Consider the following 17,500-nt stretch of genomic DNA (forward strand, 5'->3'; position numbering starts at 1 on the left):
AGACAGACAGACAGGTCCAACACCAGCGACACATTGGACCCTCCCCCTGTGATGGAGGGAGACAGACAGAGAGGACTTCTGGATCAATCGGAGAGGCTTAAGTGCGCATGCCGGTAGACCAGTAAGGGGAGAGAGAGAGAGAGAGAGAGAGAGAGAGAGAGAGAGAGAGACAGACACACAGAATGTGTGCTGTGTGTGGGGGCATTGAGGGACACACAAACAAACAAACCCTGACCCACACGCCATCTCTATGTTTACCGTGGCCCAATCACACAGTCTGGACTCATCATCATCATCATCATTAAGAAACGGCAACAATAGACAGCACTCTTTCTCACCAGACGTGTGCCAAGACATAATCACAGTATGGAACCCTACACAGCAACTTAGACAATGTTTAGTCCACAACATTGTTGTACTAAATGGTAAATGGTGCATTTATATAGCGCCTTTATCCAAGGCGCTCTACATAGATTGTGCATTACATTCACCCATTGCGGCGGAAGCCATGCAAGGTACCAACCAGCACATCGGGAGCAATTTGGGGTTCAGTTTCTTGCCCAAGGACACTTCGACATGTAGACAGGAGGAGCCGGGATTCGAACCGCCGACCCATGGATCATTGGACGACCTGCTCTACCTCCTGAGCCACAGTCGCCCAGTCGTACTTTACTTGTCCATACAAATAGTAGTGCAATACAATTCTTCAAAAGTCTTCTGTGTCTCAATCACAAGCAGCAGTCTGAGAAAAATACCAGAATGAAGTCATTTTGGTTATTATTTGACTGGCTTATTCTAGAGCAGTGGTCGGCAACAGGCGGCCCATGGGCCAGAATTGGCCCGCCAGCGATATCAGCAGCAAATTATTTTTAACATAATTTACAATATCTGACTGCTCCAAATTGAGACTAGTGAATGAAAGGTGTTCCACATGCCTCAAGGCTTAGACAATATGCTATCTAAGACGTGACCTTGGCCTCCCATGTCCTGTCCTATGAAAGAGCTCATTTATCACTCATAAAAAGGACTATGACCGTCTGTCTCCAGATTAAATGTTCTTTTATTAAAGTTTTGATTGAATTAAAGACCTCTAAATCACTGTTTCCCAACCATCTTATGAAATGAAGGAAAAAAGAGAGCAAGGGAAAAATAATGAGTCATGCACTGCTGACCCCGAAGATCTGTCCCGATCCACAATGCTCCACACCAGTGGTTCCCAAACCTTTTAGCCCGTGACCCAAAAGAGAAATTAGATTTTTGCCCGGGACCCAAAAGAGAAATTCGATTGTTGCCCGGGACCCAAAAGAGAAATTAGATTTTTGCCCGGGACCCAAACTACTGAAAATAGCAGATGTACAAGCTCACAACGTGTCGCTTCGTGCCACGTTGTGAGTTTGTAGATCGGCTATTTTCTTAAACATTTGTTTTCTAATTTATGGAATTTCTTAGATTTCTCTTTGATTTATTTCATGACATTACCGAAAATAATCTTTGAATTTTGTTCTTAATTCATGAAAATGTTTGCTTTTTTTGGGGGAATGTTTTGTGGGAATGCTTTTTTTGGGGAATGTAGGAAACAAATAACAATTTGTCTGCGACGCCACAAATGGGTCCCGATTGACCAAGTGTTTGGGAAACAGTGCTCTACACAAACGAGTAAACACACATAGAGATTGTTGCTATATCAGGTGAGATAAAGAGCCGATGATGATGATGATGAGGTGCAGCAGATGGAAGTCGCCCGGGGGAGGCGAGGTCTGCTTGGCCTCGCTACGTGTCAAACTGGCTTCCTCCGCAGGATAGCGCTGCATCCTGTCTGTCTGATTGTTGATTGGCTGCCGTCCAGGATGGACAACGCACGCACGCACGGCAGTTATACACACAAACACACTTTCATACGCTTCTACACACACACGCATGCACACGCACACAACACACACAACACACACACACACACACACACACACACACACACACTGTACACAGACACCAAGAAAAATATCCTGCTCTGCACTTCAAGGCGGAACCTAAGGAACTCTAGCTCACTATTAAAACATGATGTACTCTCCTCACCTCCAGAGTCCAAACAGCCACGCCGCCGTTTAATCGGTGATGCAACAACCCCGTTTAGAGACAAAATGGCTTCTCCCAAGAAGGCTATACGTTCAGCTAGTCGTAGCTTGTGTAAAGCTAATGACAAAGAAATAATCTAGCATAGGGTTCATCACTATGGGCAGTATTATGCGTGTCTTAAGTACCAGGTCTTATTACTTAACTTAAGACCTGGAGGCGTGATCAATGCCATTTGGCTATTCTGAGTGTCCAAACAGCATTGACCACGCCTCCAGGTCTTAAGTTAAGTAATAAGACCTGGTACTTAAGACACGCATAATACTGCCCTAAATGTCCATATTTACACGGACAAAATGTGTCCGTGGCAAAGACTTGGTCTTGTCGGTGGATTATTTTTACACACCGTTATAATGTTCTTATTTTGACAATGAGACCCAATTACTGAATGTCAAGTCTCCAGGTTTTCTTCAGAATATGTATAACACTTTCTTCACATAATGTAGAACACTATAACACTACTATGACACTATGTATGGCATATTAGGAGTCCAACTAGTACTAGCGGTTCTCTCGAATGTTTTATTTGCAAAGACCCCGTTAACTCGTGTTCAAATGGAACCAAATGGACCCAGCTATGGTCATTCAGAGCCCTGATCTACAGTTGGAGGCCATCGATATTGTCCTTTTCTTTTTGCTGAGGTTTGCGTGATCTGCGCAAAAGGACAGTTAACCCATTTTGGGGCGGGAACCCCTTTTGGTGTTTTAAACATTATGTTATAATTTAGCTATTGAAAAATAGCAGATCTACAAGCTACAACCGAGTGGCGCGCTACGAGCTTGTAGGTCTGCTATTTTTGAAAAATCGTGAAAATTTAGAAGGATTTTTTCAGGATTTAGAAGGATTTTTAAAAGTTTTGAGGTCAGGCCTAAATGGGTCAAATGATAAGAGACAATATCGGTGGCACCCAACTGTAGCATACTGCAGAAAGAAACACAGTGGAGGATAAAGAGCTGGACTTGAACTGACTGCAGCAGAGATGTTACTAGCCAGGCAATACAGATCTAGCCTGGCGCAGCCACACTTCAGTGTTGTTTTCGTCGACTAAAACTAAGACGAAAAATGTTTGTCGACTACCTTTTTTCACCGACAAAAACGAATGGAAACTAAATGAAAACTAAGCTACGATGACTAAAACTAAGACTAAATATACTGACAATTTCGTCGACAAATAAAAACTAGACTAAAATGTTAGGAAGGGACTAGTGGACAAGAGATCCAGTACAAGTCATTTTACACTTGGTTGCATGCTGAAAATAGCCGATCTACAAGCTCACAACGCGTCGCAACGCGACGCGTTGTGAGCTTGTAGATCGGCTATTTTCAGCAAGTGTAATAACACTCATTACGACGGCATCAAGGCCTGCCAAAATACATTTTAGTCGACTAAATCAACTGTAGATTTAGTCGACTAAAATCTTATGACATTTAGTCGACTAAAACTAGACTAACACTAAGACATTCCAGGTGACTAAAATGTGACTACAACTAAATTAAGTTTCAGTCCAAAGACTATGACTAAACTAAAATCGAAATTTGCTGCCAAAAACAACACTGCCACACTTCACCCGCCCCTATTGCATATGCATATGCCCCGAGGCGGATTAAGCCCAGCGCAGTGGTATATTAGTATCGCGACGCGAGGCTAATACAAATCACCGTTGTGGGTGAGGGGCATAACTCAGTAATTCTTATAGCAGTTGGCCAGTGCGCTCCCCTCCCGCGGCCGCGCCCAGTTCCTCTGGCCCCCCACACCCCCTTCCGAGGTGGATAGTCTCTCTCTGGTGACACTGACGGAGGTTACTACTCCGTGGTGGGTGGCAAATAAATATTGCTGATCAGTGTTGTGTTCGTCGACTAAAACGATGACGAAAAATGTTCTTCGACTACCTTTTTTCACTGACGAGTGACTTCAACTAAATGAAAACTAAGCTATGATGACTAAAAGTAACACTAAATATATTGACAATTTCGTCACCAAATAAAAAAGTTAAAGACTAGACTAAAATGTTAGGAAGGGACTAGCGGACAAGAGATCGAGTATAAGTCATTTTACACTTGGTTGCATGCTGAAGATAGCCACCGATAGCTCACAACACGTTGCAGCGCCAGTCATTACCTGTCATTACAACGGCATCAAGGCCCGCCAATACATTTTAGTCGATTAAATCAACTGTAGATTTAGTCGACTAAAATCTTATGATATTTAGTCGACTAAAACCAGACACAAACACAAAAACATTCCAGGTGACTAAAATGTGACTATAACTAAATTAAAACTATTCAAGAGACTATGACTAAAACTAGACGCAAACACAAAAACATTCCAGGTGACTAAAATGTGACTAAAACTAAAATCTAAATTTTCTGTCAAAAACAACTGCATGTTTTTCACACTCACGCTTATGAAACACTAAACAGGATTATTATTTCATGTCAACATTCAAATACAACTATCAGAAGATGGAACCCAGCTTACCCAGGTAAAGAAATGAGTCACCCGGCAAGTTTAAAGTTTTCCACCTGTCCAACGTAATTTCTGACACAGCCTTGTGTGTCGCACAAAATAAAGTCTATTTTTTTATTGTTAGGGCATTGATGCAAATTCTAAACCTATGGGTGCAGCTGCAGAAGCAAAAGCACCAAAAAGGGCCTTGATTAATCGATTTGCCAAATACTGAGGCGTTCCCATCCCTACTTGGCTGCCACATACGCACAAAGCCGGGGGCACACACAAAGCCAGGTATTGGAGGGGCTAGCGCCCCTCAAAAAACACAATGTAGAATAGCCATGACTTAATCATGCTTTTACCATATGGAATTAACTAAACGGCAACGGCTGAATCTCTTCCTTTGTTCGGTGCAACAATTCAACGCCTTCAGACGCTGACGGATGGAGTTTCCTTAAACAACGGTCCATTAGAACGTTGGACAGGCTCCAGTCATTTATAAATGGAGTTATTTTTTTCCCCAGACTTCCCACAGATAGGTGGAAACATGTGATATATGCACCGCTCTCTCCACGGGACATGAGTGGGGGCTTTGAGTGCTCTTGAGACGTTGGCGCTGGCATCAACGCACAGAGGAAACAAGTGGAAGTGGGCTACTCCCCTCGCACAAACACCAGTGTGAAGTCCGGGTTCTACTCCCCTCGCACAAACACCAGTGTGAAGTCCGGGTTCTACTCCCCTCGCACAAACACCAGTGTGAAGTCCGGGTTCTACTCCCCTCGCACAAACACCAGTGTGAAGTCCGGGTTCTACTCCCCTCGCACAAACACCAGTGTGAAGTCCGGGTTCTACTCCCCTCGCACAAACACCAGTGTGAAGTCCGGGTTCTACTCCCCTCGCACAAACACCAGTGTGAAGTCCGGGTTCTACTCCCCTCGCACAAACACCAGTGTGAAGTCCGGGTTCTACTCCCCTCGCACAAACACCAGTGTGAAGTCCGGGTTCTACTCCCCTCGCACAAACACAGTGTGAAGTCCGGGTTCTACTCCCCTCGCACAAACACCAGTGTGAAGTCCGGGTTCTACTCCCCTCGCACAAACACCAGTGTGAAGTCCGGGTTCTACTCCCCTCGCACAAACACAGTGTGAAGTCCGGGTTCTACTCCCCTCGCACAAACACCAGTGTGAAGTCCGGGTTCTACTCCCCTCGCACAAACACCAGTGTGAAGTCCGGGTTCTACTCCCCTCGCACAAACACCAGTGTGAAGTCCGGGTTCTACTCCCCTCGCACAAACACAGTGTGAAGTCCGGGTTCTACTCCCCTCGCACAAACACAGTGTGAAGTCCGGGTTCTACTCCCCTCGCACAAACACCAGTGTGAAGTCCGGGTTCTACTCCCCTCGCACAAACACCAGTGTGAAGTCCGGGTTCTACTCCCCTCGCACAAACACCAGTGTGAAGTCCGGGTTCTACTCCCCTCGCACAAACACCAGTGTGAAGTCCGGGTTCTACTCCCCTCGCACAAACACCAGTGTGAAGTCCGGGTTCTACTCCCCTCGCACAAACACAGTGTGAAGTCCGGGTTCTACTCCCCTCGCACAAACACAGTGTGAAGTCCGGGTTCTACTCCCCTCGCACAAACACCAGTGTGAAGTCCGGGTTCTACTCCCCTCGCACAAACACAGTGTGAAGTCCGGGTTCTACTCCCCTCGCACAAACACAGTGTGAAGTCCGGGTTCTACTCCCCTCGCACAAACACAGTGTGAAGTCCGGGTTCTACTCCCCTCGCACAAACACCAGTGTGAAGTCCGGGTTCTACTCCCCTCGCACAAACACAGTGTGAAGTCCGGGTCCTGAGACCCTAGGCTAAAAGGCTAAATCACATTTGAACTGCCCCCCCCCCCCCCCCCCCCCCCAAAATAATCATGAATCATATTTGTACTGGGCGACCCCCACTCCCCCCAAAAAATAAAAATAATCATGAATAATATTTGAACTGGGGACCCCCCCAAAATAATCATGAATCATATTTGAACGGGCCCCCCCCCCAAAGAAATTATAATAATCATGAATAATATTTGAACTGGGGACCCCCCCCAAAATAATCATGAATTTTGAACTGGGCACCCGCCCCCAAAATAATCATGAATTTTGAACTGGGGACCCGCCCCCAAAATAATCGTGAATCATATTTGAATGGGGGACCCCCTCAGAATAATCATATTTGTACTTTTACTAAGTACATAATGAATTCCGGACTTTTACTGCTAAGAATATTTCTATATTGCAGTATTGATACTTTTACTTAAAGGGACACTTCACCCTTTTTGAGGAAAAATGCATGTTAATGACGTTTAGAAGCTTTAGAACACTTTCCTGGGGGTCTTTATGTGTGTAATATGTGGTTTTAGATATTTTAGATTGTAGTAGTGAGCCCAGTGTCTCTGATGTCATGGACACTGGGCTCACTTCCTTCCTGGACTACATGTTGTCTCAGTAGACAGCCCTCTCCCTATCCACAAGGAGGAGCAGTGCACCAAAGAATTATGGGAATTGTAGTCCAGGAAGGAAGTGAGCCCAGTGTCCATGACATCAGAGACACCGGGCTCACTGCTACAATCTAAAATATCTAAAACCACATATTACACACATAAAGACCCCCAGGAAAGTGTTCTAAAGCTTCTAAACGTCATTAACATATATCTTTTTGCAAAAAGGGTGAAGTGTCCCTTTAAGTAGAACATGTGATTACCGTTTCCACCACTGCAAAGCACACATACTGCCTGTACAGAATGTATGCCCGCATGGTGCACGCCCACCCACCGGGGTTAAGACATGGAAACAGAAATGTAAACATAAATGACAAGAATGTCAGCACGTATGCACACCTCAAAACTCACACACACCTCACACACCTTGTATGTCTTCAGAAGAAATCAAACAATTGTCTCCAACTTAAGTAAACATTGACCTGAACCCTGAAAGCTCTTCCTTTGTTGGCGGACGACAAACAGCACGCACACGCACACACACCCACACACACCCACACCCACACCCACACACACACACACACACACACACCCCCCAAATTACTCCCCGGTCTCCACTCTCCATGTAGACGGAACACCTGCTTACCAGAACAATTCAAGTTTAGAGGTTAAAGTAGTAATTCACACGCACGCAGACTCGCACTCTCGCTCTCTCTCCCTCGTTTGTAAAATAATTTAGATACAATCTCAGAAACGTCACAACAGCATGTGTGAACCCCTCTGCCAGTTGGAAGCAGGATGCTTAGCATCTGCTTTAGGAACAGACTATAGTGTTGGTGTAGTGAGCGCAGAGGGGGGTTCTGTAACAAAACACACCCTGAAGAGGAACCTTGTCAGCTGCTCACTTCACCTCAAAACAATGTTTTTCTTCTTGTTTTTTTTCTTTCTTTCTTGCGTGCGTGCGTGCGTGCGTGCGTGCATGCAGGGACGTGCACACATAGACATCAAAGGGGGCTTCAGCTCCTGCCCCTTTACCCGTCTGTAAAACAACAACTGCCCTCTATAGACCATGAATGCAGCATTTACTATCATGGTGAAAGAACTGCACATGCAATATATACCCTCCTTTCCATGCCATACCGGAAGGCAGCATTCAGGAGAATTGTTTATTTTCCGAAGTCTCCTGAACTAATGAGCATTTCTGCCTGTCGTAGACATGCGCAGAGAAAGTTCAGTCAGGGAACCTCAGTGCAGTTGCTGCCGGCCGTTAATTGGGCCGCCTCAGCATCACGCTCTCATTCACATGATTCACTCAGCCAATCACACACTCACTCCATCTTCATACCGGCTACTTTAACCGGAGGTTTGCATTCCTCTGCCTGCTTGCTTGCTTGCTGCTGCTGTATCAGCGTGCCGCTGTATACAAACCTGCTGCTCACCCACCTCCACCCCAGCTACCACCTGTCGTTTTGGATCTACTGTTTAGGTACGGGGGATTCAGAGTCCCTATGGCCGGGACTGATGCGCTTGATCTGAGTACCTAAAAAGCAGATCCAATACATCGCCAAACCATAATAAATATACTGCATTGCTCATCTATATTCAATAAATATATATTACATCCTTCTTGAGTTGTCTGACTGAAATTTGTTTTTCGAAATCCATGTCGTACACCGCATCTCAGATGGATAAAAAGTGCATGGTTGCGCCCCGAAAATAGCTGATCTACAAGCTCTCAACGCGTCGCAGCGTGACACGTTGTGAGCTTGTAGATCAGCTATTTTGGGCCAAAAATGCCCTCTTATGGGATTTCAGCCCCTGCCTCTCTAACACTCTCTGCACGTGCCTGTGTGCATGTGTGTGAGTGCGTGCATGTGTGTGTGCGTGTCCCAATGAAATCCCCATAGCTCCGTTCGCAGAGCACTCGTCACTTTTAGACCGTGAGGTTGTGGGTTTGATCCCCAGGCAGGCAGCGGCAACTCATCGTATGAGTAGCATCCACCTCAGCAATCTGTCTCCCAGTGGTTTAAACTAGCGCAGTGGTTTTCAGCCCTTTTCATATCAAGGTCCATTGTGTATTCAGCATTTGAGCCACGGGACCACCGTGGCTCAAATGCTGTCATTTGATGACAATTAGCCTCTCAGACCCAAAGCGTAGAATATTTCGTTGTATAAGATTTTGTCCACAATTCCATGCCGTATTGATGTGGTACCATTAGGAGAGATAACAGGCAAAATGTTGATCAAAATAACAAGTCTTCTACATTCTCTAATTGTGTAGACTTATTTTAAATTAATGCAGATGTTTAACAATAATTTTACACAAATGGACCCGTATCAAATGGACCCGAAATGGTCCATTTGGTTTCATTTCACACTCTTAAAGATCTAACGGTCCATTTGGTTACCAACTCTCCATCATTCATCCACCTGGAACCCCCTCAGTGACCACTGGTGGTCCTCGGACCACTGGTTGTGAAAACCACTGTTGTAGTGCATTGTGAAGAGAATAAACGCTATCACTTTACTGCTTCCAAATCAATCAATCAATCAATCAATCAGTCAATCAATCTCTCTCACCTCTCTTGTAGACCTGCAGCAGGCTTCATCTTGAAAGGGGAGGGGCAGGGCTTCAGCTCGTGGTGTGAGGTCACTGGGGGCGGGGCAGCGGTGTTCTGGGGCGCGGGGTCACAGTGTTTGGGCACGGGGACGGGGGGCACGGGGCTGGAAACAATGGAACAACAGTACATGAAACTTTAGCTTCATCACTAGTGTAGCGGTTAGAGCATATGGCTTTCATGCGGAAGGTTGTGGGTTCGAACCCTGCCTGGGGTTAACGTCAGCGAGGGGCATGCGGTCGCAACGGGTTCCTAACGCCTAATCAAAATGGGTTCAGATTCTGAGCCAAGTCTCCTGAGGAGGCGTGTCTGAAGCCTGTCCAGGACGGGGTCTCTGGACTTAACCCATTTAGGCCTGACGTCGAAATTTAAAAAAAATGTCTTCTAAATTCTGACAGTTTTCTGAAATACCCCTATCAGTAGTGCTCAATATTTCCTGTCAAGGACCCCAAAAACGTTGGCTCTGAAATAATATATATTCAAAGATTTGTGCCACATTTTCAAGATTTTTCAAAAACAGCAGACCTACAAGCTCATAGCGCGCCAGCTTGTAGATCTGCCATTTTTCAATAGCTAAATTATAACAATGTTTAAAACACTAAAAGGGGTTCCCGCCCAAAATGGGTTAAAAACAAATCCACTGTGAGAAATCAAAATCAATGTGCTGGAGCCCATTAGTATTCCTTCTATAGTGCGCCGAAGTACTGGCGTCACTCGCTCATCCCTTGGTTCACAGAACTTTTTCTCTATGGAGAATAACATTGGGTCATCTTAAAATCGTCTAACAAACTGTCTTGGCGATATTGTCGGGGAGGTGTCTCTGTATTGTTTAAGACAGTCAGTCAGTCATATTTGAAACAGTCTGTTTCTAGCGAAGATTTAACTAATTTGGCAGCAGTAACATTATCGTTTTCTCTCAGTCAGTTGATTCTTCATATCCATATAGTGAAACGGCCGGGATGATTTGTTTATTTTTCAAACACAGTTCTTATATGAGGCGATCTAAGATCCCCCTATGGGGATTACAATGCAAAAAAAAGTACACGAACCCGTGGACTTAGCACCCTCTAGCGATATCGACGTCAAACTTCGGTGCTCTATTCGTTAATTAAAATACCTTGGTGAGGGAACAGAGGGCGGAGCCAGGCGGCAGGCTATGATTCGCTTCTCCTGGGGAATGGGCGTGGCTTTGGCTGGAGGGCGCTCGGCCTGGACCATGCTTCCAGAGGTCGTGACCTGAACAAGGCAGAGGTAAATAAATGGTTCATTTATACAGCGCTTTCATCCAACCGCTTTTATCATGTAACGCTAAAGTACACTCGCAAGAGTTATGGAGAGTCCTTGAAAATAAAACTTTTGAGAACAGCTGTCCTAGTGGAAAACTGGAGACTGGGTCTCATGATCAAAATACGAACATTATAATGGCGTGTTAAAAACAAAATGTAAATTTGCCCCACGGACGAGACCATGTCTTGCCACGGAGCAGTGTTGATTTCGTCGACTAAAACTAAGACGAAAGAAAAGATATTTTTTTTCCTCCTATGCCTGTATGTTGGTAGGTTTACATATTTATATATTTATGTATTTATGTATTTATATATTTATATACTTATATATCTGTATGTTGGTATGTTTACATATTTATATATTTATGTTTATATATTTATGTATTTATATATTTATATGTTTATATATTTATGTGTTTATGTATTTATATATTTATGTAGACTATATATATGAACTATATATTTTGTATTAAATGTACCTTATAGGTCTACAGATACAAATTAATTTAGTTTAGTCTAACATGGGCCTACCCTCTTCTTTTTTCTTTTTCTAAATTTTATTTCTGTTTTGTTTTGTTTTTTCTTTTGTGTTGAAATAGGTGAAGGGATGTATGCACAAAAAAAAAAAAAAAAAAAAAGGGTCAAAGTCAGCTAATAGTGACAACATGTAGAAAAATGTGAAAAGAAAATGTATTGGATACAAAGAACTGAATTGTACATGTGATTGACTCAATAAAGTAATAAAAAAAAAAAAAAAAAAAACTAAGACGAAAAATGTTCGTCGACTACCTTTTTCCACTGACGAAAACTACATGGAAACTAAATGAAAACTAAGCTATGATGACTAAAACTAAGACTAAAATTTTAGGAAGGGACTAGTGGACAAGAGATCCAGTAGAAGTCATTTTACACTTGGTTGCATGCTGAAAATAGCAGATCTACAAGCTCACAACATGTCGCGCTGTGACGCGTTTTGAGCTTGTAGATCTGCTATTTTTAGCAAGTGAAAAAAACAGTCATTACGACGGCATCAAGTCCGACTAAGTCAACTCTAGATTTAGTCGACTGAAATCTTATGAAATTTAGTCGACTAAAACTAGACTAACACTAAAACATTCCAGGTGACTAAAATGTGACTAAAACTAAATGAAAACTATTCAAGAGACTATGACTAAAACTAAAATCAAAATTTGCAGCCAAAAACAACACTGCCACGGAGGACACATTTTGTCCGTGTGTACGGACATATTGATGACCCCTGGACTAAACTGAAAGATGGTGTTCTTCGCTTAAAATTTCAAAAAATTAAAACAGTCTTTGTAGAACAAAGCGCATGCAATGCATTAAAGTTAGTGATGGTTTTTTGGAGGGGTGAAAACAAAAGGTTTATTTTGTTAAACCTCTAATTTGCTTATTTAGTTTTTCACAGTTTTTCACAGGCCCACTTGCACACAATGTTTACAATACCTTGTGCTAATCACAATAATAATAAATATCTCCTTAAATATACTTTGATGAGTTACAGGTGGATCCCCTTTTCCAAACAACTAACAGATCCACACTTCAATAAATTTCTTGTGCATACCTTAATGCCCTTTGACCTTTGGGCGTGGTCAGGTGAGATGGCTGAGGTCAGGTGGAGGCCAGGGGGCGGAGCTTTCACCGGTCTGTCCAAATAATTTACCTTTTCCTTCAGGCGGTACAAAACCTAGAGGGGAGAAGAGAGAGAGGACGGTGCAGAATCTGATGAGAAGAATGACGCTTCATTCATTTAGGCCTGACGTCGAAATTTAAAAAAATGTCTTCTAAATCCTGACAGTTTTCTGAAATACATACCGTATGTTTCTATATCAGTGGTGCTCAATATTTTATGTCAAGGACCCCAAAAATGATATGTAATACACATGCATAAAGTGAATGGCAAATCGAGTGGCAAAGTGAGTGACAAAGTCAGTTTAATGTCGTTTAACGTCGTTTAATGCAATGAAATTCAACTTTTCTGTTTGGATATATTGGCTGTCTAGGCCAGAAAGTAGTTTTTTGCCACTCAGTAGACGTTCCCGCATAACTTCCGGGTTTGATGATGATGTCTCTCTATTACTGTAGTGGAGCAGTGGTTTTCAACCCTTTTCATATCAAGGTGCATTATTTATTCGTCACTTGAGCCACAGGACCACCATATGACATTTAGCCTCACAGACCCAAAATGTAGAATGTGTTGTCGTTGGATAAGATTTTGTCACAATTCCATGCTGTATTGATGTTGGTACCATTAGGAGAGATAACAGGCAAACGCTGATCAAAATAACAATTCTTCTACATTCTCGTCTTAAGTAATTGTCTCCACCAGGCCGAAGGCATGGGGAGAGAGTATGTTTTGCACTCCGTCCGTGTGTGTGTCCGTCCGTCCGTGTGTGTGTCCGTCCTTCCTTCCGTCCGTCTGTGTACAGCTAATCTCCGGCACCGTTAACCCGGTCGATGCCAAACTTTGCACACACACTCCCTGGATGCCAACGATGAACCTCTGCCCCACATTTTCCAGAACGGCCTGTTATAGCGCCACCATGAGGCAGCTTTTCACATTTTGACCTAAAACTGCACCGATCTGCGTGAAACGTTGCATGCACACTCCCTAGAGGCCAAGGACAAACCTTTGACCTGCATTTTCCGCAACTGCCTTTTATAGCGCCACCAGGAGGCCGACTTTTGTTAAACACATTTTTTGATATTACTCCTCCAGATTCTGTCCAAAAATCTCACAAATCGTTACACAGTATCTCTATGGTCATGTGCTCAAGTCGGATCTGTCTGATATTTCATATTCCATCCTAATTGGCTATAATTGGCTTTCACAGTTTGCAAGATTGCCCCGTTTTGAACAATAGCCTCAAATCATGAACGCAGCATGCAATTTACGTGAAATCTTTCACACATTTTCTTACTAGGCTGAGGAATATATCCCACCCTTTTCACATTGGCCTGTTATAGCGCCACCAACAGGTTGATTTTTGCAAAACACATTTTTGGAACAAAATGCCTCAAATCATCCAATTGCCATCAAAGGCGTATGAAGAAATGGCAATCGGTACACATGATCTCTGTAGTCATGTGATCAAGACGAGTCTGTTGGATTTCTCAGATTGTACACTGATTGGCTAAGATTGCCTTCCAAAGTTTTCAGGAGTGGCCCGTTTTGTACAAAATGCTGCACATGTCCTGCTCATCCAGAATTCTATCCTCAGAGATGCTATGAGTGATCTGGCTCTGCATTTCCTCAACAAAATGAAGAAAATTGTTGCAAAAACAAATAAAAAAAAACATCCTCCTAAACATTGTGCCACAACATCACACACACTCCTATCCTCCTGGTGGAGACCTGTGCCCGGAAGGGCACTTTTTCTAGTTTAACTAATGCAGATGTCTAACAATAATTCACTCTCAAGAGTTAAAGATCGATAAATCTGCGTTCAGACTTTAATTTAAAATATTCGCCTCGGTTCGTCCCGTTTTGTGCTGTGCCAGGTCGCGCCGCGCCCGTTCGCGGCGCTCGTGCAACTTCTCGTCTTTGCATTGACTTTGTATGTAATCGCGCCGCTCTAACCATCCAAGTCTGAACGCACCTTAACCCATTCTGAACGGGAACACCTTTTGGTGTTTTAAGCATTATGTTTTAGCTATTGAAAAGTAGCAGATGAATATTCTTTCAGAGCATTTTCAACTTAAATCTTTGCTTCTGGAAGGTCCCTGGAACAACATATTTACAGATGGGGGTCGGCGGCCGCTTATATATGTATTTGGGGGTCCTTGAAATGAAAATGTTTGAGAACCACTGACATAGAAACATGGGTTTCTCAGAAAACTGTCAGGATTTAGAAGGCATTTGTAGAATCGTTCTCAGGTCTAAATGGGTTATATTAAGGGTTCATTTGGTTGGCATCTCCCCATCATTTAGCTACATGGGGACCACCTCCAACCCCCTCAAGGACCACTGGTGGTCCCCGGACCACTGGCTGAGAACCACTACTGACATTAGGAAAGCACTGCTCAGTGCTCAGGTAAAATAAAGAAATGCTTTTGTTTTGTGGAGAGGTGCTCCCCGCAGTGGACTAAATCAGCATTGCAGCTCCAGAGAAAAGTAGAAAAAAGCTCTAATGGAAGGATATGTGTTTATGCATTTTTAAATTAAAATTTCTAAGATGTTGCAAACAAACACACAGTTCTTTTGTTTCATAAGCTCGTTTATACGTTTTGTACGTACATTTTGATTGCAAAATGGCAACGTAACACAAGCTAGTTTTTAAGTTTTGTATATTGCAATGTTACAATGTAACACAGCTCTGTTTACATATTTCCTTTAAACTTGCGTGCTTTGGTGTGTGCTTTGGTGCGTATCCAGCTCACCATCAAGCAGGTGATGACGATGATGAAGATGGTGAGGAAGAGCACGATGGCATAGAATCCCTCTTGATTCCACACTTGGTCTCTCTGCTGGCCCTGGAGGGCATTCTCCTGAGAGAGAGAGAGAGAGAGAGAGAGAGAGAAGAGAGAAGAGAGAAGAGAGAAGAGAGGAGAGAGGAGAGAGGAGAGAGGAGAGAGGAGAGAGAGAGAGAGAGAGAGAGAGAGAGAGAGAGAGAGAGAGAGCGAGAGAGAGCGAGAGAGAGAGAGAGAGATGCATCAGGAAATTAGATCTCACACACACAACCACACAGACAGTCACATACAATACTACTCCCCTTGATATTGATCTGTGGGCAGAGTGTGCGTGCGTGCGTGCGTGCGTGCGTGCGTGCGTGCGTGCGTGCGTGCCGAGTTATTGTACATTGCCTATTTTCAAAAAAGCTTAAATAGTTTAAATAGTGTTGAATGTATGTTTTACAAAAATAATCAAATTCTACAAAGTAACTATAGTAACTAAAGTTTTCTAATAACTGTAATGGAGTAAAGAAGTACAAGTGCATGCTCTGATGAATTTATTGAGTTTATTGGCGTGTACCAATAAAGAAGATGTGCTACCTTTTGCCTTTTGGGGATTTCTTTTTTCAATTCCTAGTGCTCCTAGTATGAGCTTGTAGATCTGCTATTTTTCAATAGCTAAAGTATAATATAATGCTTTAAACACCAAAAGGGGTTCCCGTCCTGAATGGGTTGAAAAGTACAATATTTGCCTCTGAGATGTAATGGAGAAGTATTGAAATGTGGAAATACTCCACTAAAGTACACACGATAGTCAAAGCAAAGAGATGCAAAGTGTCAGATTTCATGATGGCTACATGTCAATTTGCCATTTTGGATATCTTTGATAAAATAATGATTGCATTTTTAACTATTTTCGAGTGGATTATTGGGTCTTTTTTCCACATCTCATACCAAACGTCTTGTAGCCTACAACTGTAATACAAATAAAGCCAATTTATGTCAATAAACAGTCTAGAAAACAAAGCCAAGTATCAAGTAGTGTAAGTCAACCCATGTGAGCTGCAACTGGCCTCGGCCCTCATCAAGTCACCTTTCGCGCAATGTGGCCCTTGCCCCAAAATGAGTTTGACACCCCTGCTCTAGACTGTACTGAAGTACAGTACTTGAGTGCATGATGGTTACTTGAAAGAAATCAGTCTTCAAGAGAAAAAAATAATTTATGTTTTTTTTAATTGAGCAACAAGTTGCATTTCTAAATGAAAAAAACAACTAAATAAAATATATTTTTTGTGTTTATATATACCTACCACAGAGCACATGTCCAGAGAGCCATTATATCCATGCAGCGCTTCCTCCATTTGTTTCACGCTAAAAGTTTGTATTTGCTAAAAGGCAAGAAAGCCCTTAAAATACAAGCAACGATAGTGAGGAAAAAATCACTCTAAAAAAACGATCTCTCTAAGGCAAAAGTGAAGTACAAATATCGGCGTACGAGTGAAGTAAAAATATCGAAGTTGAAAAAGGAAAAAAGGAGGAGAACAGCGCGAGAGAGAGAGAGAGAGAGAGAGAGAGAGAGAGAGAGAGAGAGAGAGAATACATATGTTGTATGTTTTCCGGGCACCTTACTGTAAATTACGCATGCACGTGGCTATCTGCTATGACGTGCTTGTCCAAGGCCAAGTTTGTGATAAAGTGATAAAGCCTCCTTTCATAGCCACGTTCAGGTAGAAGATCCTCCTTTAATTCCCCGGAGGTCCCACGCTCCTGTCTGATGACCTCATCTTTCTTGGTAGTATTGTGGGGCAGTGGTGTAAACTGTAAAGCAGGGATTCCCAAAGTTTTTCATGTCAAGGAGCCCCAAAACGACACTAATTTGCCCGCAGACCCCCATTTTAAAAGATATGCCAAGGAAGGACCCCCATAAGAGAAGATTTTTACGGCTCTAGCTGTGATTTTCATTTCAAGGACCACCGCGGTTTGACCTGAATTAGGCTACAGTCCCGCATTTATCTCTGGGACCCCAATTTATATTGTAAAATCAAAGTTAATTTAACTGTGAGTTACAGACCCATAAAGGTCATTTGGTTCCTAACTATCATTTTGCTGGGGACC

General features: G+C 43.1%; 1 protein-coding gene across 1 annotated transcript in view; it reads right to left on the reverse strand.

Annotated features, from left to right (window-relative positions):
• ptprr (protein tyrosine phosphatase receptor type R) overlaps positions 1-17,500 on the reverse strand; it is a 53,482-nt gene that overhangs the window by 13,656 nt on the left and 22,326 nt on the right. Inside the window, exons 5-8 of the mRNA XM_079494239.1 lie at positions 15,374-15,481; positions 12,558-12,680; positions 10,804-10,922; positions 9,649-9,792 (exon numbers count right to left, since the gene is read on the reverse strand). Of these exons, the coding sequence (XP_079350365.1) occupies positions 9,649-9,792; positions 10,804-10,922; positions 12,558-12,680; positions 15,374-15,481 (494 nt within the window). The remainder of the gene's footprint in view (positions 1-9,648; positions 9,793-10,803; positions 10,923-12,557; positions 12,681-15,373; positions 15,482-17,500) is intronic.

This window comes from Electrona antarctica (genome assembly GCF_951216825.1).
Source record: "Electrona antarctica genome assembly, chromosome: 23".
Classification (NCBI taxonomy): Eukaryota; Metazoa; Chordata; class Actinopteri; order Myctophiformes; family Myctophidae; genus Electrona; species Electrona antarctica.